Below are 21,808 nucleotides of genomic sequence, written 5' to 3'. Positions count from 1 at the left end.
ATGCACTCCTCTCTACTAAACAATTCATCCCAAAGGCTGCAGTTAAAAATCATGCTCACTCACCACTGTGGCTGTTATTTTTTCCCTCTCTAACAGTTTCTCAATTATGCGCAATGTCATTTCATTCTCTTACCACAGTCTATTCTTAGTTCTTTTGTCCTCTCTTTTCCTGCCTATCTAGATCAGTCCAGCCAAGCCCCTCTTCATCCTCAGCCACACAGTCCCATGATATCTAGAGCAACCTCTTCCCTTTCATCTCACAACTGCATTTCTCTTAGTCAAACATTTGACTTATTACAATGGTACTGTAACAACTTTGTAGGGTGATGGCTGGTGGCTATGCTTGTAATGATCTGGGCATGACATATAGAGAAACTGAATCACTCTGTTGTACACCTGAAACTAATGTGAACTTGTGTGTCAACTATACTCTTATTAAAAAGACCAGACCTATTTTAGTGAAGAATGTCATCTCCATTAATTATTCGTTTTCATTTATCTGTGTTCAATATACTTTTTAAACTTTGCATTAGAGAAAAGCAAAAAAAAAAGAAACAATAAATATTCACGTATTTACACATGCGATCTGCCCTCCAGAATCTTGCAACAAAAATAACTTCACGTGTAAGATTTCACCCTTCAAAATCAAATATTTATTTTACAACATAAAAGGAAATAATGTTGATCTCATATGATAATCATAAAAATATGTCTAATCATAGAAAAACAGCAAGTCATTTGTTCCAGCTCTTCAAAAATATTTTAATCATGCAAAATCAAGATAATGTACTCTAACATAATGCTAAAATGTTAACCAAGATGAAGTGGCTTTTGTTCACTTTACAGGATATTTGGCAATAGTTTTTAAAAATAATTACTCTAAAGGAACTCTAAATATATTATTTCAGAAACAATATTTTAAAATATAGCAGTAAGCAACAGAAACTATTGTTCTTTACACATTTGTGGCATAACACTGCCATACAAGTTATAGAATTATAAAATAAGTGTTTCATAGTACCATACAGATCCAGAAACTGGTTACAACTCCTACCACACACACATGGTATTGGTACTAACAGACATGCACAGCATCCTGTAATTCATACTGCAGTAGAATACAGAGCACAGAGAAGAACCGGTGGCTGCTGGACAGTGAGAGCTTACGTGGGAAGTAAAACACACAGCTTTTTCAGAATCCTGCCCATTTTCCTGAAATACTTAACATACAAAGGACACAGTAGTTTCCAAAGCGAAAAGAGTGCCAGGACCCAGTTGGCCATCTATCTTCTTAGGTAATACTAATGAAAGGCCAATAGCTTATTTAGGAAAAGTGAGTCAATGGTCTTTTTATAAAAATGAGGGGAAAAAAAAACGCGTATCAAATGATAAGCTAATGCTTTGCTCTCAACTCTTAATTGTAACGCCGCACAATGAATATGCTGTCAACTCTTTTATGGGAGATAGTTACTTCATTTCTAGACAACCTTATTACTGAATCTATCTCAGCCAGTCCCTCAGTTTCATTTCTGGTTAGTAAAACCACCAACTATTGAAACACATTGGCAAAGAAATTAAACTTAGTATCTGATTATTTGCCTACTTCTATCTACTGAAGGGTTTCAGTCTACTGTGGAGTAGGCAGAAGTCATGGTTCAGATGAGAGTATTAATGGGATTCTGTTTGCACACCAATCCCTAATCTCCTAGGCACAAATAACACAGAGCTAATTCTGAAATCATATCCCCACCGTAAAGCTTTTACAGATCATTCCTCATCTGCTCCCAACAATTCTGTCACTTGTACAAACACATCATTGGTTATATCTTTATTTCTGTGGTAAGTTTCTTGTTACTGTTTCTAATCTTTTGTTCCATTTGTGTTTTCCTTTTCTTCACCTGAAACTAAATCTCTTAGCACTGAAAAAAATAATGCCCATTTGACCAATGAGTACAGAACTTGAACATTTCTTAGGACCAAGATTATTATATAACTAATCTCTCTGTAATGTAACTGTAAATTGTTCCATAAACTCTGCTATAATTTAAAAAGTAAACTGTTCCATAAACTCTGCTATAATTTAAAAATGAAAATATGATAAACTTCATAGCTTAAATATATTTTCATAAGGTTTCTGATTTCTTTTTTAACAAGGTCTTTCAGCGTAACAAGTAGGCATCAATGTCTTTTCCCTTTCAGTTCATTTTTAAAATACACTGAGTCATTTTATAAAAACTTTTTAATATTTACCTATGAAAGAACAACTCAAAAGAATTTTTGATTGAAGAACTGGGAGGAGGGGTGGGCGGAAATGGTATTTCAATGTTTCCCAAGATAAAGATTCAGCTACAATTTACATAGCAGGTGTCTAATTGCTCACAATTTCCTAAACAACTACAAAAGGGTAGCAAATTATAACAGATATTTTGTGGAAATTGATACCTAATAAAATTGTGTATGGAGTCCAAGGCAGTCCACCTTCTTCAGAAGTCAGGGATAATGGGGCTCAACACCCTCATGATTCAGAGGAAGCTCTGAGGACCCATCATGCCTTTGGAGAGACTGGAACCCAGTGTCGGCTCCACTTGACCAAGATGCCCGCCCACCTGATTCTTAGTCCCCATTCTCAACTCTACTTCCAGGCATAGTTTGAGCCATAAAACAAAGCACTTAATTGTATCCTCCATATGAAAACTTTAATTCAAGCAACAAACATATTAAGAAGCGATTTCCCCACAAATAACTAAAACAATAATTCTCAACAGATCAGGAAAAAAGCAGATGACAAAAAACATTCTAATCTAGGGAAAAAAAGCAAAAACAGTGCTTTTTAAATGTTTCTAATAAGAAAATTAATTTCAGATTCCTCTGACCATTTACTGGAATTAAACTTTTAAATAAGTCTCTAATAGAATTCCATTTTCTGCATCCATCTGCAGCTAAGAAGAGAGTAAAATACAAATATTGCTTGTAGTAACTGAGAAATGTTTAAAATGAAAATCATGGCATGTAGCAAAATCAAGCAAGAGCATAAATAAATGTACCCATGTAGTTAATCTTTCTTACCGTAAACACTTTTTGTCAAATATAACACGTTGTTGAACACTGTGGCAAGTACACTTCCTTATGAACTAATGCTATTGTCACAAAGGGAAATTTCTCCAAAATGAAAAAGCACCAAGGTAAATTCATTAAAATAACTGATATTCATGGTTTGGAAAGTTCCTCATGACAAGATTTTACAATGGAGTAAAAATTTAAACTTCTGAATGAAAACCATTTACATTAGTTAAGGCACATCTGGACACCTCCAGGCATTCATATTTATAACTGTATTATTATTAACTTCAGTAATAAGGGATTTCTAAAAACACAGCCTGTCCCTGAACACAATCTGCTGGGTGGGCTGGATAACTAGAACAGGGAAGGAGGCAGGCTAGTACTCACTGTCACCCTAGAGATTACCCACACAAATCTGTTCATGTCATAAACACTACAGAATTCAAAGCTGAAAGAAGCCAAAATATGTAACTCCTAATTTTCTAGATCCTACATTGACTCTGATTGACCCATACTATGATGACTACCTGTCATCATTCTCTACAACCACACCTGCATTTGAAATGATTCTAGCAATTCTAACTCCAGCCTACCTTATATTTAACACATATACCCCAAAAGACAAAGGGGAATTCTCTAAGTGGGAAACAAATTAGAAGTCTTCAAAACCATTCCTGTAACAAAGGATCCCCACTCAGCCCAAATAGACATGGGAGACCCATAGACGAAACTACATTCAAGTAAGATCAAGAATGTCCTTCTTTGGTTAGGAAATAAAACTTCTAGAAGAACCTCAATTATAGAAAGACAAAAAACCTGGTTGATTTAGTTACTCAATAGAGTATAAACTCAATCATAATTCTATTTTAAACTTGGGAAATTTAACTGTAAACAATTAACCAAATAGTCTCTATCAGTTCAACCAGTTTTTGACCACTTGATATGGAAGTTTACCTACTAAAATGGTTTTTTAAAGAGCAACTCAGATAGAACTTTGCACTGTTTTTCCTTTTTCGCCAGATCATATTTTCACTCACATTAAAGCATAAAAGCTAGAAGCAAAGTAGGTAATTCTATACAACAAAATATGAAGCATAATGAAAACGATGGTTGTTAAGTGACATTTTCATATACTTGTATTTTTAATACTTCGCAAAAAAAATCTTGGAACTTCTCTAGTAACTCCTGAGTTATACATTTTATTTTCTACTTGAAGCTGAAAAAAAAGTAGTCTCAAAACCAAAATTCAAAATAATTTTTGAACTGAGAATTAGACCTGATTAGAGAAAGCAGACACATTTTCACTTCTATTATGATTCTTTTGAGTTTCTTATGAAATTAAGCATGAAATTGTATAATGATACAATATTCTTAATGTTATAAATGTTTTCTCTACTGTACAGAAATATATCTTATAATTATATATCACTTTACAGTATTTCAAAATACTTTCACATATATTATCTCCTTAGAGATATGAAAGCACAAAATATTAGAAATGTACTAGACTAACCAAGCGATAATAACATCTATTTGCCATGAAATGCAATTTAATATTTTATCAATAGCCAATGTTTATATCCTCGCGGTCCAAGGTACAACAATAAAGTCTATATATTTGCAAAGATTCAATAATGTTTCTAGCTATTTGGCCATGCTTCACCGCATTTTTAAAACAGCTTCTCAATAAATTTCTGCAAGCATATGGTAGTTTTTAAAAATACAAAACATCACAGTCAAACCCAGAGGGCTGTTTCATATCTAAGACCCACATAAATACATATCTATAGATCTTAGTTAAAAAACTATTAATTGTACAAAGTATTCTTTATAGAAAAAAAATTCCAGACACTCATAATTTTTATTTGCCGAAGGAATGACATCCCCTCACTTGTTCTCCACTGAAGAATTCTCTCATAAATTATTTGCAGATTAAATAGAGGAATCATACTATTACATCTGAATATGGATCTTAAAAATGACATAGTGGGAAAAGGCCACTGTTTTAAATGGAAGCCAGGCAGTTTTCCCTTGAGACTAAATATTCTCAAATTAATTGGCACAATCTAATCAAAACCCTAATTAGGAATAATATTCTAAAAGTTAAATTGTTGAATGAAATGTTTTTACTTGTAGGGGCTCTGATACACTACAGTTTCCAAGTCATTTCAGATTATATCCATTTATTTTAGTCTCTGTCCACTGTTTTTTAATATTTTAATATCTGGTCACAAATTTTTAATATTATACACTTAGAAAGCAGTCTGACCACTTTATCATGAATTCAAAATTGGTAAGATATTTTGAATTAATCATGTTCCTACAGTTCGGTTCAATGTGACAACCACGCTCACTGTCTAACCCTGGAAAACTGTTTATTAGCTCTATGGGGACATTGCTACAAGCATCACATTAGAGGGTCCATACAAAAAAGAAATTGAAATGCAAAAGCAGAATTGTTTCCCCAAATCTTTATGCTCACTTCACAAAACAATAGAAAGCAAAAAATGGGATATTATGGGAACCAAAAATAAGAAAACGCTCCAAATTAATTGGAGTATGATAAACAACTTGGTTATAATATTCATATTTAAAAAGTCAAGTTTGAGCAACTGTGATGTTTCATGTAAACTTCAAAGCAATAAAGTATTTCTAAAGGCATACTGTTCATATAGTCTCTAGAAATCCTCTGCCGGAAATCCCCTGATCATAAAGGTAACAGAAGATGGTATGATATAACTAACAAATAGGACACAGTAAAAATTCTTGGGGGGTTAAATGAATCTAAAAGCCCAAGAGATACACAAGAGCCAACTCCGCTCCACAAATGAAAGTGAAATTTTTTTCTATTAATTGCTTTAACTGTATTTGTATGTATGCTTTGAAGTTCCCACCACAGCGTTTCTGATTATTTTCGGATTTGTAATATTAATTAGTAATAGTAGTACAGGAAATAAAATTACTTGCTCTTAACACCAGTATCAACACATTAAGGGCTTGCTAAACCTAAGGATATGGAATTTTAAATCTATTCTCAATTTCAAGGTTTGACAACTTTAGACACACATCAAATTGTTTTCTTTTTTAAAGATACTCTGGACTAAGCACTCTTATTAATTTCATAGCCCATGGAACACTGAGATAGTCAAGGATTTAGGGACCACTGCCTTGTTGTCAGTGTAAGAAGCATGCTGTTTAAAAATAGTAATTTCTTTCCTTATTTTTTAATTCTTTAGTCATTTGCATTCAGAAACAAGCACCAAATTTATATAGAACAGCCATAAAAGCAAAATCCTTTTCTTGGACTTTTGCATCAAAATTGGTTCTTAAGCATTTAACATAGAAAAACATTTTTATTATTTAAAAAAAAAAAGCAAATTCTTGGTTATCGTACAGTTGAAAGTGCCCCCTCTGTTCCACTTAAATTTCAGTACAGGGGATCACTTGAACGTACTCTAGAAAAGTACATGCTGGCTGACAAAGATGGCAAATGAGGGCAAGTGCAGAGAGACGGAAAGAGGAAAGGACAGTGGGGCCAAGAAATGGGCTGGGAGATGATCACTCCCCAAGAACACAAATTTCACGTACCAGAATTTAAAAATAAGCATGTGGAGGTGTTGCAGTGACGAGTCCAAATTACTTTCCGAAAAAGTCTGAAACGACCACATTTGTTTTTCCAGCTTAAGAAATAAATCCATAAATTGGGCAAAAGCATGGCAACAGAATGAAATTTATCCTCTTGCTTTTTATTCGTGTAGACTGGCATCTCCCAAAGAATTTATTTGATATATCAAATACTACATGATTATTTCTAGATACATTGAAAATAATTTAAAAGCAATTACTACGGACAGAATTTGAAAAGTCACACCCGAAAAGCATTACAGAATACACTCCTTTATTGGGTCTTGCTTAAAACTTCTTACTAAAGATTAAATTCATTGTCATCCAAAATGAAAAACCAACGACAAAACGTTGACAACAGAAATCACAAATAGATGGCTACAATTGGCAATGTGACCTCCGTTCTTCAGGAGACCTTGCAGGGTTCCTCCCCCTCCTTACCTACGCTGGGGTGTGCGTTCTCGGGTAATTCACTGTCATTGTCCCTCACCGGGGGAACCTGCAGGTCCAGGATCTTCACAGTCTTTGTTAGGAGTTTCACCTTCTTCCTCGTTCTCAGGGGGAGCTGCACTCTCCTTCCTCTCTGTGGGATTGGTGCCTGTTTTTTCCGGGTCAGAATTTTCCGCCTTACCGTCCTCTGTGTTTCCGGGCTTGGTAGCTTCACTGCTGGGCTCGGCGCCTGGCCTGTCTGTCTCCTCTCCAGGCCCTCCAGGTGCTGCCTTTTTTTCTTCCGCCGTTTTGCTATTTAAATGAACAGCTGAGGAGGAATTTTTGGAGTCCTTGGATTTTTTGTGCATAGAAGTTTGACTGATATGACCAGAGGCGGGAGGGGCAGGCATTTTCTGGGCTTTGCTTCCTTCTGACTGTTCTTTCCTCGGCGGCCCCCAGATAAAATTCTCTGAAGGCGTGTAATGTTTCTGGGCGAAACGTAGGAGCTTTCTCCTCTCTCTCCTGTCTCTAATCGTATAAACAAAATACTCCAGAGCACTCTGTTTAATATTGGGAATAGTATTTTCCACAAGAGCTTCATGAAGAATAAATTTTACAAGAGGAGATTTAAAACTTTCATATCCAAGCTCACCGAGGCTTTTAAGAATACGAGTGATTCGTAAATAGTTGTGCTGGGACCTGAAAGAGAGGATTGAATAAAATGTTGGGGGGTGTGGAAATCAGGTGAAGGAAAGCAGGGGAAAGAAAAGTACTGGAAAAATATTTTTTAACCGAACAAGGACTTTACTGAAAGTCGTATTAGACACCATGGGAAGAATAAATCAGACGTTATTAAAACCTTATACTTCAATGTAATGCCAATCTATGTGAAATTCAAATATATAAATTTCCCTTGTTGCTTTAGTTCTGCATATTTGAAAAATATCTAGATCTAAAATTGATTCCCACTGATGTTGAATTGTTGTTTATTAAGTATACACTGAGGATGTGATCTCCTGGAGCATTTATTTGCAACAACCCACCAACTGTATTGTGCCCACCACAGGTAACCGGTACCAAACATAAATGCAACATTAGGCGTCAGCTGAAGGTATGATTCACAGTGTCAGCAAAATCCACCATTTTAGCCAACTTACAAGGAAAGCAGCAAAAACCACTCTACCTTGCTAGAACCATCTGACAAAGGATGCAAAACTGACTTCTAGAGCAGAACATAGTTAGGAGCATGGGCTTTGGAGTCACACCTGAGTTCGCACCATGGCTTTACCACCCACAGCTATGTGAAGATACGGTATCTCTCTCTGACTGAGTATCCTCATCTGTAAAATAGGGGAAATGGCCCATCTTACTGGACTGTTAGAAGAATCAAAATGAGTTGAGACATATGCAGGGCATGTAGAACTCAAAAACTACTAGATACTATTTAAAATTCACATTGTTATTGTTATTATTTAAATATGGTACTAAGGGCCACCTCTATGTACCTCTCCCAACTTAATCACCTAATTGTCTTCCATCTGGGGCCTCTCTCTCCTTTTTCCCCAATCGGAGTATTTTAAATTTTGCTTCTAATGGCATGGATTCCAAAGACGCCTTTTTCCCCAAATTGCACAAACTTCTTCTCTGTCCCCAGACTAAGGCCTTTATCAGATGAAGGCTTTCCAAGCCTCCATCTCTCACAATTCATAATATCTCTGCCCTACAACACCGGGCTCTAGTTGCCTTATTACAAATACCTGGCTGCATCCGCAAGGCTTCTTCAGCTGCACGTATTAATCATGGATCATCAACAGCCCAGGTATTTGTTTACCCTATACTGATACACAACCATAACCACCACTTATTTCTAACTTCCTAAAACCTGTTTTATACACCGGACATTGAACTTTATACAAGCAATGCATACACCTGCTTTGGTTTCACTTACGAAGAGCTAGCAAATTATTCGGGAAAAGTGAAGAAGGATGCTGAATTACCTGAGGGACAGAAGGGGATGGTTCCACAGTCTAACATTTTAATAGGAAAGCTTATCTGGACAAAACAAAAACCTTTATGATTCAGGCTAGCCAAATCTTGGAAAAGACAAGTCTAGCAGTTTCATCATCCCTGTTCTTCTGGATGTTTACCACGAAAGTATTATCCTCATATTCGACTCTTTGAGGCCAAAGGCTAAAACATAGCGGGTATGTTTGTGTCTTACGAATCTGTATTTTTTAACAGTTAGGAAGTAAGAGTCTTCTAAGACAACATGAATTTGAATGAGGTTAAGACCATGTGCCATTAGCAGCAGAGCTGACTTAGTGTTAGGTTAGTATGGAGTTTCTCTTCTCCAAAAACTTAGTGATAAAATCCTTGAGCAACATCTGCTTCATAAATCTGAGAAGGAGATGTATGGAAAAGTGGGGGGAATATTTTTCTCTAAAAATCCCAAAGATGAGTTACCTGATCCAACAAAATTTACTCTATTGCAACCAACTCAACTGCACATATCCAGTCTTAGATGAATGGCCAAGATGAAAGTTCTGTACACATGTATCTGTATCTATATACTCTCTGATTTAAAATACTTATGTAACAGTAGAAAAGGACAAACACTTGGGTTGAAGAGAATGAAAATGAAGATTATGGAACAGAAGTATACAAGAGAGAAATTGAGTGCTTCAGTATGATTTGAAATAAATATGACAAATAAAGACAAAATGGAAGAGAAGAGAACAGCTAAAACCCTCCTAATGTTATGAGCGGTCTTCGGGGTTGCACAGCAGATAAAAGAGAAGCTGGGCTTCCCGACAGAAGTAAGGGTGGTAAATAGGACCGCAGGTGTCGGGAAGACCAGGTAGGTGAAGAGAGAACACAAGGCAAGAACCAGGAGGTAGAAAATAAAAGTGAGAAGCAATTCCAGAGTCTAAAGTATGGCTCCATAATCTAAGGTGACTACAAATAAAACTGGAAATACATCTGAGTGGTTGGTCTATATATTTGTACTCCCGTGTTTGAAAATATTTCACTTTTTTTAGTCATGGTCACTTGTTCACTGAACGTTACTTCATTTCACTTTCATTCAATACTTTTTTGTCTGCTGGGCTACTATAAATATATTGAGTTTCCTGCCTACTCTAAGAAACTCAAGATGTCACACAGATTAAAACACAAATAAAAGCTCTGTGCAATACCCAGGGAAAGGAAAACGAGAGACAGTGGGCGGTAGAAAGAAAAGGATCTGAATGGGGCGAGGGAATGTGATGGTTAATTCAGGCTCCCTTCCCCTGACCCAAGCCAGGAGATCATTTTAATTAAAACTTTCAGAAGGGTTCTGTTTCCAGCTACCAGTTAGAGGATCTGAAAATAAAACCCCAGGGAGAATTTAAACTGGCAAACGTCTTTTGCTCATTGTTTGTTCATTCAACAAACATTTACTAAATAAGACTGCTATTCCAAGAAGTTGGGGACGGTGATTGTCTAAAATGATAATCATGCTGCCGTCCTTCATGTCAGTAGGCTACTTGCATATAGCTTTCGTTGACAGTATGTCAGAAATGCTTAGAAACTCTGTCCGGAGACAGCTACCCACATTGCTTAGGCAGAGGTATATATGCTTCTGTTGTAAGTGCCCTATATAAATCAAATTTAACTTGAGTTATGAGTTAATGGGTCTTCTAGTCAGGATCATAAAGCTTTATGCCCATATCTTCAGTGTTTTAGTATAAGCTACCATTTTAATAGCGTTGACTGTGACTAATAAAGTAAAAAGAAGGCTTAAACATTAATACTTATACTCATTTTAGGAAAGCAAGATGAAAGTTCTAGAAAAATACCAAAAAATTCAGTTAACTGATGCTCAAAACTGTTGGGCAAAGAAAAATTTCTTAGGTTACTTTTTTTTCTTGGTACTTGCCCAGCTCAGCTAATCATAATGTGCTAAAAAAAAAAAAATGCTTTAAAGTTGTTGGTTTTATGGTCGAGCATTCATAAGTCACCCTATAATTAAAAAGAAAAAAAATCAGTTTGCATACAAAGAAAACAATAAGAAAAATAAACTTTGGCTATAAGTATTAATGAAAGTTATAAATATCCAGGCAAAAGAATACAGCAAATCAATTCCAAATAAACCATGTTAAATTTTCTTCACAGGTTTTAGGATTTAGTAAGCAAAAGTGGGCTTTTGTTTTTTACCTAAATAATGAAAATTCTAATTTTCCCTCTTTTTTAGAAACGTACAGGCACATCTCAGTCTTATAAAATGATTTTTATATGTCTTAGGCCTAATTTATGGATTTAATCTAACAAGGTACCATGCTTGACGAACAGACTGTGCTGAAAGAAGCTCACAACCTAGCAGAGGGGATGTGGAAAACTATACAAGAAATAAGTATAAATGCCAAGAACCATGGTATAAAGAGGGAGAGAGGCCACACTTGGCCTGGGCAGTAGACAGGTTTCAGGAAGAAACAGCTCTGAAGAGGAATGGCTTTATTCCTACCTGCAATTTCATTCTTTCTTGTTGTTTTGTTGTGCTTTAGAACATAGAACAAGGAATAAAATGCATTTCAGACTAGCTTTTGAATTCAAATTCCTGGGTCCATCTACCAGTTGTTCCTATGTTCCATAGAGAATTCCAACCCAGAAAAAATAACATGCTGGCCCCTGATGCACTGCAGGGGCTTTACTTACTCATTCAGATGCTGAAACCTTTCCTGCCAGTTAACGGCCCGAGCAACATTTCCAGTTTTATCAACCAGTTTTATTCCAAAAAATTCTAACATCATCTTATAAGCCAGGAGGAATCTTTTAATTGCTTCTTTTGTTTTTTTGAATTCCTAAGGGGGCGAAAAAGTCAGCTGAAATGATTCGGTAGTTACTAGGACAATAAAATAGCAATACTATCTGGCCATCTCCTATAAAATGAAATGAGCTTGCATTACCTCAATTTCATATGTAGTTAATTCTTTAGCATAAAAGTTCAAGCCTTGTTCTCTCAGGGGGAAAAGCCTATTTTTTAGAAAAATAAATATTAATGTTATCTGGAAAACATACATGATTAAATAGACACGGTTCAAGATACAGAAATGTTAACTGACCATTGAATATAAGTGTGGTTGTGCTCCAGCTTTTCATAATCTCCTTTCCACTTATTTAGAACTTCTTCAATGTAAACACCTAAGTAGTAAATATTTAGAAAATGAGCCAGACATTTAAGACATTGTTGAAGGCACTTTCACATTTAACCACTTAATCTTTATACTAAAACCTGTGACATTTAGTAATAGCACACAAAAATTATGCCAAGATGAATACCCTATGCCATATGCTCAGTTATGTAATAGGCCTAATTTTTCAAAATTCAATGGCACCTCAAGTTACAGAAAGTTCTATCAGACAGGGTTACTCTAAAGCAGTTGACAAACTATGCCATTTGTTTTAGAAATAAAGTTTTATTGGAACACAGCCATGCACATTGCAACAGAGACTACATGGCCCACACAGCTGAAAATATTTACTATCTGGCCCTGGACAGAAAAAGTTTGCCAACCCCTGCCCTAGATGATCCTAAGTTCTTTGTTTTATTTATTTATTTTTTTAGTTCTTTAAATACAAGATGGGATCAAAATGAAATGTAGCCCAAGGAAAAAGAAAGGAATAAAAGAAAGGTGAGAGAACAGAAAGAGAGGGAGAAAAGCATGAAAAAGGAGAAGGAAAGAGAGGAAGGAAAAACAGAAGAAAAAGGACCCATTTACACACAGTACACATCGTCCAGCTTAATCTTCACAGAACGCTCCCAAGCCAGTGCTACCATCCCCATTTTACTAATGAGGACATTGTATGATTTATTCAAAGTCACACACTAACAAAAGAATAAATCTAGGAGTAGAATATAGGTCTTTCTGGGCGCCTGGGTGGCTCAGTTGGTTAAGCGACTGCCTTCGGCTCAGGTCGTGATCCTGGAGTCCCGGGATCGAGTCCCGCATCGGGCTCCCTGCTCGGCAGGGAGTCTGCTTCTCCCTCTGACCCTCCCCCCTCTCATGCTCTCTGTCTCTCATTCTCTCTCTCTCAGATAAATAAAAAATAAAATCTTAAAAAAAAAAAAAAGAATATAGGTCTTTCTGGTTCCAAAAACTAAGCCCTCTTTACCACATCCTACTGTTTCCCCATAAGAACTTATTACAGCTGACCCTTGAACAACATTGAGTTTGAACTTTTTTGGTAAGAATACAGTACATAGGGCGCCTGGGTGGCTCAGTCGTTAAGCGTCTGCCTTCGGCTCAGGTCATGATCCCAGGGTCCTGGGATCGAGTCCCACATCGGGCTCCCTGCTCGGCGGGGAGCCTGCTTCTCCCTCTTCCATTCCCCCTGCTTGTGTTCCTGCTCTCACTATATCTCTCTCTGTCAAATAAATAAAAATAAAATCTTAAAAAAAAAAAAAAAAAGAATACAGTACATAATGCCTATCACATACAAAATATGTGTTAATCAACTATTTATGCCACTGGTAAAGCTTCCAGTCAACAGGAGGCTATTAGCAGTTAAGTTTTGGGGCAGTCAAAAGTTACACATGGATTTCTGACTGCACAGGGGTTAGGGCCCGTTACCCCTACACCGTTCAAGGGCCAATTGTAGAACAAAACCGTCCTACTTCTCTAATTCTGTCTAGGTCCCCACATTTGACCATGTGGCCATTTAGTCAATTTTACAGAAAAAAAACACAACATATTTCTCTAAACATAATTAATCTCATTCTTGTTTCCACCACAGATCACCAGTTTTAGTAGAAGTCTACTCTTGGAAGGTTGAGTAAAAAGTTGTTTTTGAATCATCCTGTTGGCCCTATCAGCATTTTAAAACCATTTACCCCATGATTTCCCTTCCCACTACCCCTCCTCCTGCTTAATAATTAAAATACATCATTGCAGGCTTATGCTTATTGGCAAGTGTTTGTGTGTGTGGAGGGGGGAAGGATATGTGCACGTGTACACATACTGGGGAGGAAATTGGGTAAGTTTATGTAATTTATATAATAAACTAGAATAACATTTTATGTGATCTTAGATAAAACTCCTGACCCCTACCAACCCTATAAGATTTCAAAATAAATTTTGTGGTAAAGATTACAAAAAATTAATGCAGTGCTTGAAGTTAATACTTTAAATTACTGCCTCAAAAATAAATTCACTACTAGAAATAGAAAAATAATTCAGTTAAATACTGTCATGTTCAATGTTTTTAATATTTAAAGGCATTCCTTTAGGTAAATTTTATTAAATTCAAGTCAGAGTCAAATTAATCTATCATCACATTTCTTCAAAAGGTTTTCTTGTCCCAGGTCCTAAAAAAAACCCTAATAATTTAATTAATATTATTTCAATTAGTAAATAAAGTGGTGTGTTTCTATCATTAGTAAATACAACAGAGCATTTTTATCCAGACGCTTCCTCCTAAATCAGAGCAGATTTTGGGGACACAATCTGGCCATTGTAACAATGTTCTTAAGTCCAAACTCCCAACTGTCACATCTCTCAGTACACAGTAGAGGAATTCCTCCTCCCAGCACTCCACCCAGCCTTCAGACAGCCTTCATCCAGTTAGTTCACCAAAGAATGTAGTCCTGCTACTTGGAAAGCTTTGCAATCTATGACCCTCATTCCCTGACTCACATGGCTGTGGATATGGCTCAGTTTCCACTAAGAACAAAGAGCAGAAGCCAGGGCCATCTGGTCACCTCACAGAGATAAGGGCAAGAAGGAGAGACGCCAACTTGGCTGGTTTGACCTGGATAAAATTAGGATGCCCATCATGAACCACAGCATGGTGCCTCAGTGAAATATGCATATTACCATAGTGGATGCATCCTCTCCCTATAGGGGGAGAATCTTAGAAAAGATCCTATGAGGGCAGTTTTGTACAGTTGTGAAGGAGGAGGCAGTTTATTTGGCAGAGTTGAATGGAGATCTACTGTCTCTGGAGTTCCCTTCCCAGGATATTGGAACACTGAACTGGGACTGCTGGAGCTCCCTGACCCCTGATTCTGAAAATCAACAGGAAAGATAATTCTAATATAAACATTACTTTTCAATTATGTTCTAAATAATTTGAAGGTATGGTTTGGTGAAAAGAATACTAAACTCTGGATCCTAGACCCAAATCTACAGTCGAGTGATCAGACAAGTCAGTCGTTCAAGCTTTAAAACCCAGTAACCTCATCTTTAAAATGAGGAAGATTAATTTGATTTCCTCTAAAGTTTCTTAGTAATCTAATATCTATGATTCTGTAAATTTATAAATCTTATCTCTTTGCCTCTCACAGAAGTGGCCCCCACTTTCTTTAATATAATAGCCACCATGAACAAGTGGTGGGAAGGTATTGCTAATTCACAGTTGTTCCTCCAGAAATTGCCAAGTGGATGTTCACAACTCTAGAGTCTAGGACTTTGGGGACACATTAGACTACAGACCAAAGTAAAGCCAGTCAATGAACAAATGCATTAAAAAGGTACTGACCACAGAATATACAAAGAACAACTAGGTATATGTTATTATTTAAAGTTTGCTTTTTACCAGGATAGCAGATTACTCACCATCTGGCTTAAATGGAATTTTATTCTTATAAAAACGAAGATTGCTCAAGTCATTTTGATATCGGATATCTTTGAAGTTCTGCTAAAGAAAAAAAATTAGTCAATCTCCAGCATATGGACATACAAAAAAGGCACAGGACTCTTCTTGCATGTTTGCTTACTAGCACCACAAAATAAGAAAAACAGAAGGGAAATATTTTACATTTTAGAAAAAACATTCTATACTCTTACTGGGTACTGATGTCGATATTTGTACAGATCCCTCGCAGCGTAAAAGCTTCTCTTTGGTTTGGCAGTTGCTTCAGTGGCATCACCACCCTAAAATAAAAAGTGAAATTCCATTTACATGGTGAAGGAAGATAATCTGAGAAATTTCTAGAACACTTAAAATAATGAACATCCGTAAGAAAAGCCTGAAAGGTAATAAGCTGTTCAGAATAATGACAATATTAGAATTTTTTTTTAAATTACTCAACTTTTTATTAAGGAGAGTTTATAACTTACTCCACAGCAGGCATAGTATTATAGTAAGCCCTGAGTACTCATCACTCAGTCCCAACAACCACGAGGCCATGGTTAACCTTGTTCCATCCAGAGCTCTAGAAACTTTCTTTTAATGATGCCTACTAGCAACATTTTTTGGCATTCTATTTGCCTGATTTGAACCCAATAACATTTGTCCTAAGGTATTTTACTGAATAAAAAAAACTTTATTATTCACCAAGAACCTATAGAGGCCAAATGTTCTAGATCAATATTCATCAGATATAGAACTCAAAATGAATTTAAGACATTTACTTTACCAGAGGTCACACAAGAGATTCTATGACAAAATTTATTTTAGAATACATAATACTAAAAAATTGTTAAGATAATAAATCAATTCTACAAAGAAAATTGTCATTAACTTTGCAACATTTAGCTGTACTTAGAAGGAAAATAAAACTTATGAAATGATTTGCAACGACGTGAATAGAACTGGAGGGTATTATGCTGAGTGAAATAAGTCAATCAGAGAAAGACATGTATCATATGATCTCACTGATATGAGGAATTCTTAATCTCAGGAAACAAACTGAGGGTTGCTGGAGTGGTGGGAATGGGAGGGATGGGGTGCCTGGGGTAATAGACATTGCGGAGGGTATGTGCTATGGTGAGCGCTGTGAATTGTGTAAGACTGTTGAATCAGACCTGTACCTCTGAAACAAATAATACATTATATGTTAAAAAAAAAAAAGATAGCAGGAGGGGAAGGACGAAGGGGGGGAATCGGAGGGGGAGACGAACCATGAGAGACGATGGACTCTGAGAAACAAACTGAGGGTTCTAGAGTGGAGGGGGGTGGAGGGATGGGTTAGCCTGGTGATGAGTATTAAAGAGGGCACGTACTGAATGGAGCACTGGGTGTTATACGCAAACAATGAATCACGGAACACTACATCAAAAACTAATGATGTAATGTATGGTAATTAATATAACATAATAAAAAAAAGAAAAGGGGATTTTTAAAACAAACTAAATAGCTTTCTAAACTCCATCCTTCATAGCACCATAACAAGTACACACAGGCATGAATAATCTGTGAATCCAGTGATAACACAAGGTGACATAAATCAGCAAATTTAAGACATATATACACAAAGTAGTAAAAGCTCTCAAATGAACTTCAGATTGTAGTAACTTATATGTGGTAGTTTATTCATACTATTTAAATTCTAAAAATTCTCACCACCATGAATAATTTTTAAAATGTAAGATATGGGTCAATGTAATCAGTTTCAATTCTCTAACTATACGTACTATTAGAATGTATAAGGAAATGCTTTGTGTCCCGCGTCATGCAGAAGGACAATAAGTCAGATGACAATGAGGAAAGAGAAGACACAGTTTAGGTCTGCATGTTCATTAAGAGCTTCACCCCCCTCCCAATCCCTTTCTCATCATCCTCCACCCCCATCTGTGTTGACAGATTAGCATCCTCCAAGCAGTTTTCGCACATTTTTGAAGTGGTGTGATTCTCACTATTACTACAAGTATAGAGATACTTACTTTAACACCAACTTCTCTGATGTTTAACATTAGCTACTCTGTCATGTTATATAAGCAAGGAAAAGCTTAAATTCTGGTCCTTGCCACACGTTTCAAAATAGCTCTGCCTAGCAAGTTTCTGAATCTATTTAGCCTGAGCTACAACCATATGAATCATCATCCTACATTTGTATAGAAAGCACTTTTCCATTTACAAAGCACTTACATGTATATTATTTCATTTGATTCTTATGACACACACCTGGATGGCAGTTATTAGTGTTTCCAGCTTAGAAACAAGGTAACCCAGGCTTAGAGAAGTTGAACAAGGCCCCAGAGCTCAGTGAGAGCACAGGAACTGGAATACCAGGCTTGGGGCTACAAGTCCAACTAATTAGGCATGAATCCATTTCAGCTCCACTAAAAGTGAAGGAGCATGATAGGAACCTTGGTAAAATGTCAACAGCCCAAGCCTTGGATTGTCTTAACTCTGCTACTTATTTGTGAGGCCTTAAGCCAACCACTTAACTGAATCTTAGTTTTATCTTCTGTGAAACAAAGATAATGACTCATGCCCCTACCTATTTCCCAGGATTATCATGAGAATGACTGCATCCTCCAACCTCTAAATGTACCAACCTGCAAGCATCTGACCTTGTTCCTCCAATTTCTGCTCCTTTTGGATTCCCTATCCTGTGCCTTTCACCTGCTCAGCCAAGGATTTTTTTTCCTTAATATATTGTTCCTATTTCCTGCATCATCAAAATTTCTCTCTTCTGGATCATTCCCCTCAGCAGACAAACATGCTGTAGTATCACTAATCTTTTTTTTTTTTTAAGATTTTATTTATTTATTTGAGAGAGAGAGAGAATGAGAGACAGAGAGCATGAGAGGGAGGAGGGTCAGAGGGAGAAGCAGACTCCCTGCCAAGCAGGGAGCCCGATGCGGAACTCGATCCCGGGACTCCAGGATCATGACCTGAGCCGAAGGCAGTCGCTTAACCAACTGAGCCACCCAGGCGCCCGTAGTATCACTAATCTTAATACAAACATACACAACGTTCCTTGACCAAATCCTCCCTCAAATACAGATCCATAGCTCTGCTCCCTATTATAGGAAAATATCGCCAAAGAATTGTGCATACCCCCCGTCTTCTCCTCCTCTTCTCCGATGACCCACCACAATGAGGCTTTCATCCTCAGCATTCCATCTAAATGGCTCTTTCAACATCACTAAGAAATCTCCATTTTCACCAAACCATGTCTCAGTGCTCAACTCAGGCAACTTCCCAGCAGCACTGGCCAGTTAAATGTTGTCTCCCTCCTTCCTGAAACACTGTCAGGTGCCACACCTCTCCTGGTTTCTTCCTATCTCATTGGCTGCCCCTTGTCAGCCTTCTCTTTGGCTCCTCCTCCCCTTCATATGTTCTAAATTGAGGAGTGCCCAGGATTTAGTTCTTATTCCTCATCACTCCTTAATGACCACATATCTCCCAGGACTTTGTACACCACCATTCTTAGAAGCTGATGATTGCAGTCCTGGACTAAGGTTCCATCCATAGATATGTTAGGAATTCCACTTAGATGTCTAATAGGTTATAAAATTCAAGAGAATTCTTGATTTAAGCTCTGATGATGCTTTTTCCCCGGACTTGCCCATCAAGTAAGATGGCACCATCATTTGTCAAATATTCACTTGAACTAGGAATGAAGGCAATGAAGGATGTGAGAAGTAGTCATGACTGGGATATATTCTAAAGGTAGCTCTAGCAGTACTTGCAAATGACTATGGGGAGAGGCAACAAATGGAGTTGAGAGTCAAAAAGCAACATTAAAAAGGAGATTTTTTTAAGGAAGTGAAATGGTGACACTAAGAAAAATATATCATTAAAGGGGAAAAGGGAGGGCTGCTGTGGTCTACCATCTTCTGGGGTCACAATTAACAGACTGAAACATTAATTATCAAATTGTTTTACACAGATGGACCTAGTTAGCTGGATTGAATCTAAGCTGGTGTTTTTTGATATCCCAAACTTCTCTGAGAAGCTCTTAATTGGGAGACAAGATAAAGGGAAACTGGCATGCAGCCTCTAATACTTTGGCGGGGGTGGGGGGGGTGGTTGTTGAATTCACAATGCAAAATGACCCATCAGCAAACCAGAACGCAAGGGGCAGAGAGAGTCACAATTCCAACAGGTTAAAGGTTCTACATTGGTTACAGACATACTTGGGTTTGCATCATTCATTCTCTCCCTGGATGTTCTTGGGCAAGCTTCTCAAACTCTCTAAGCCTCAGTTTCATCTAAAATGGGGATGAAAAACAGCAACTCCCACCCAACCCCCAAAATTGCAGGTGACTGAAATAACATGTTTAGCATAGAGCCTGCACTAGGACTTTGCTTTCTCCTGACCTACACAGAGACGATCACCCAAATTTACGAGGCAGCCTTAGCTGTAATATTTAGGTGGTGACTCCTCTACTCCAGCCAAGCACCCTGTGGTCATATTTGACTTCGGGCTCCGTTTTTTGTTTTTGTTTTTGTTTTTTTCCCTCACTCTCATTCTTCCCCAGCTGATAAAGAGGAGGGCCCAATGCAGAACCCCAAACCTTAAATACCTCCAGGATGCGCACTTCTTTTAGAGGGCTGGTTATACAGTTCCTCCTTTTTAGTTTTCTGAATTATTTTCAGTCCGTCAGAGGTTAAAAGGGATATTTATCTCTTTACTAACCTCTCCTCCAAATTGTATTAGGCAAATGATTTAAGCACAGTTGGATCAACAAGTCTCTGGACGATACAAGAGTTTTGAAGAGTGCCCTGAACTCCTCAGTTGAAAGGCCTTAGTTAGGGTAAGAATTGTGGCATTTCAACTTGGGTTGGGGACCTTCCGCAGTACTTTTAATGGCTGTAGACCCTACTGTAGGGGAGAGTGCTCGCAGCTCCTTAGTTGCAGTCCCTCCTTATTCTGGGTAATTTTTACCAGTAACACGCACTAGACCAGTTTTCAACAATCCTCTATTTTTAGCCAGGTTCCTCCCACCCCACCTTCGCAGCACCCAGCTGCGCTGCAGAGGCAAAGAAAATACCCATTCAAGTCGGGTTCTGCCTTGAGGGACTTCCTCGTCGTGCCCGCGGTCAGGCCCCAGGCCGGCAGGGGACGGCTCCGGCGCTCCCGGCCACGCCAGGCCCCCGGGTCCGCGGGGCGGCGGGACGGCCGCGAGCGCCCAGGGGTCCGGCCGCAGAGCACCAGCAGCCGCTGGCTTCCCGGCCCCCGGGGCGCGGGGATCGCTCGGCGTTTGCTCCCGTCCCCGGCGACGTCCTTCCTCAAGGGGCAGGGGCGCCCTGGCCCAGCCCGAGGCCACCGCGCGGCCGCGTACCTGCTCGGCGCCCGCCGCCTCGGCGTCTTGGTCGGGTGCGGTGCCGGCGCGGGGCCGCCCGCCGACTCGCTCCGGGGGCTGCGCGGGCTGCGCGGGCTGCGCGGGCTGCGCGGGCTCCTGCCCCGGGCCCTCGCCGCCGCCGCCCGGCCCCGGCTCCTCGGGCTCGGGCTCGGGCTCGGGCTCCGAGTCCGTCTGCCAGGTGGAGTCGCAGTCCTCCACGGTGGTGGGCTCGCGGAAGCTGACCCCGCCGAGCAGGTTGCCCATTGAAGAGGCGGCGGCGGGCGCGGGGCCACGGGGCTGCGGGACGGGCGCTGGGCGCGGGCTGCGGCAGGCACCCTAGGGCCCGGGCATGGCCTCGGCGACGGCGCTGGGCGGCAGCCTCGGCCCGCCCGCCGCCGCACTGCCTCAGCGCGGCGAGCGGCAGACAGGCACACTCGCGGGGAGGAGCCGGCGGCCCCGGGACCGCCGCCGCCAACGCTCGAACCCGCCCATCTGGTTCCTTCTCCTCCGCAGCCGCGGGAGCCGGAGCCCCGGGGAGCGAACTGCCTCCGCTCCCCGCACCCGCGGCCTCAGGGACACACCTCACTGCCCCCTCTCCACCCCGGAAGGCCTGCCTTCGCTGGGCCTCTGAGGTCTCCTGGGGAGGATGGGCGTCTGCAGCTCACCCGCCCTTCTCCACCCCTACCCGGGGCAGGACCGCC

The 21,808-nt window shown here is 39.1% G+C and overlaps 1 protein-coding gene across 2 annotated transcripts; it reads right to left on the bottom strand.

Moving 5' to 3' along the window:
* Positions 1-1,880: 1,880 nt before the first annotated feature.
* On the bottom strand, positions 1,881-21,792 carry OGFRL1 (opioid growth factor receptor like 1). Of its 2 annotated transcripts, none has more exons than XM_034991656.1 (7): positions 21,108-21,792; positions 15,936-16,022; positions 15,705-15,786; positions 12,213-12,291; positions 12,057-12,123; positions 11,806-11,951; positions 1,881-7,812 (listed from the first exon to the last, which is right to left on the bottom strand). In XM_034991656.1, exons 1-7 carry the CDS (start codon positions 21,369-21,371, stop codon positions 7,161-7,163), a joined length of 1,377 nt encoding a protein of 458 aa, XP_034847547.1. In that variant the 5' UTR covers positions 21,372-21,792; the 3' UTR covers positions 1,881-7,160. The 2 variants fall into 2 exon arrangements, with proteins under 2 accessions (XP_034847547.1, XP_034847549.1); XM_034991658.1 differs by having other exon boundaries at positions 15,705-15,783.
* Positions 21,793-21,808: the final 16 nt, after the last annotated feature.

The sequence above is a fragment of the Mirounga leonina genome, unplaced genomic scaffold (genome assembly GCF_011800145.1).
Source record: "Mirounga leonina isolate KUSES-001 unplaced genomic scaffold, KU_Mleo_1.0 Mir_53, whole genome shotgun sequence".
NCBI classification, from domain to species: domain Eukaryota; kingdom Metazoa; phylum Chordata; class Mammalia; order Carnivora; family Phocidae; genus Mirounga; species Mirounga leonina.
Note: the sequence above shows the minus strand (reverse complement) of the source record. Positions and strands in the feature narration are given on the sequence as shown.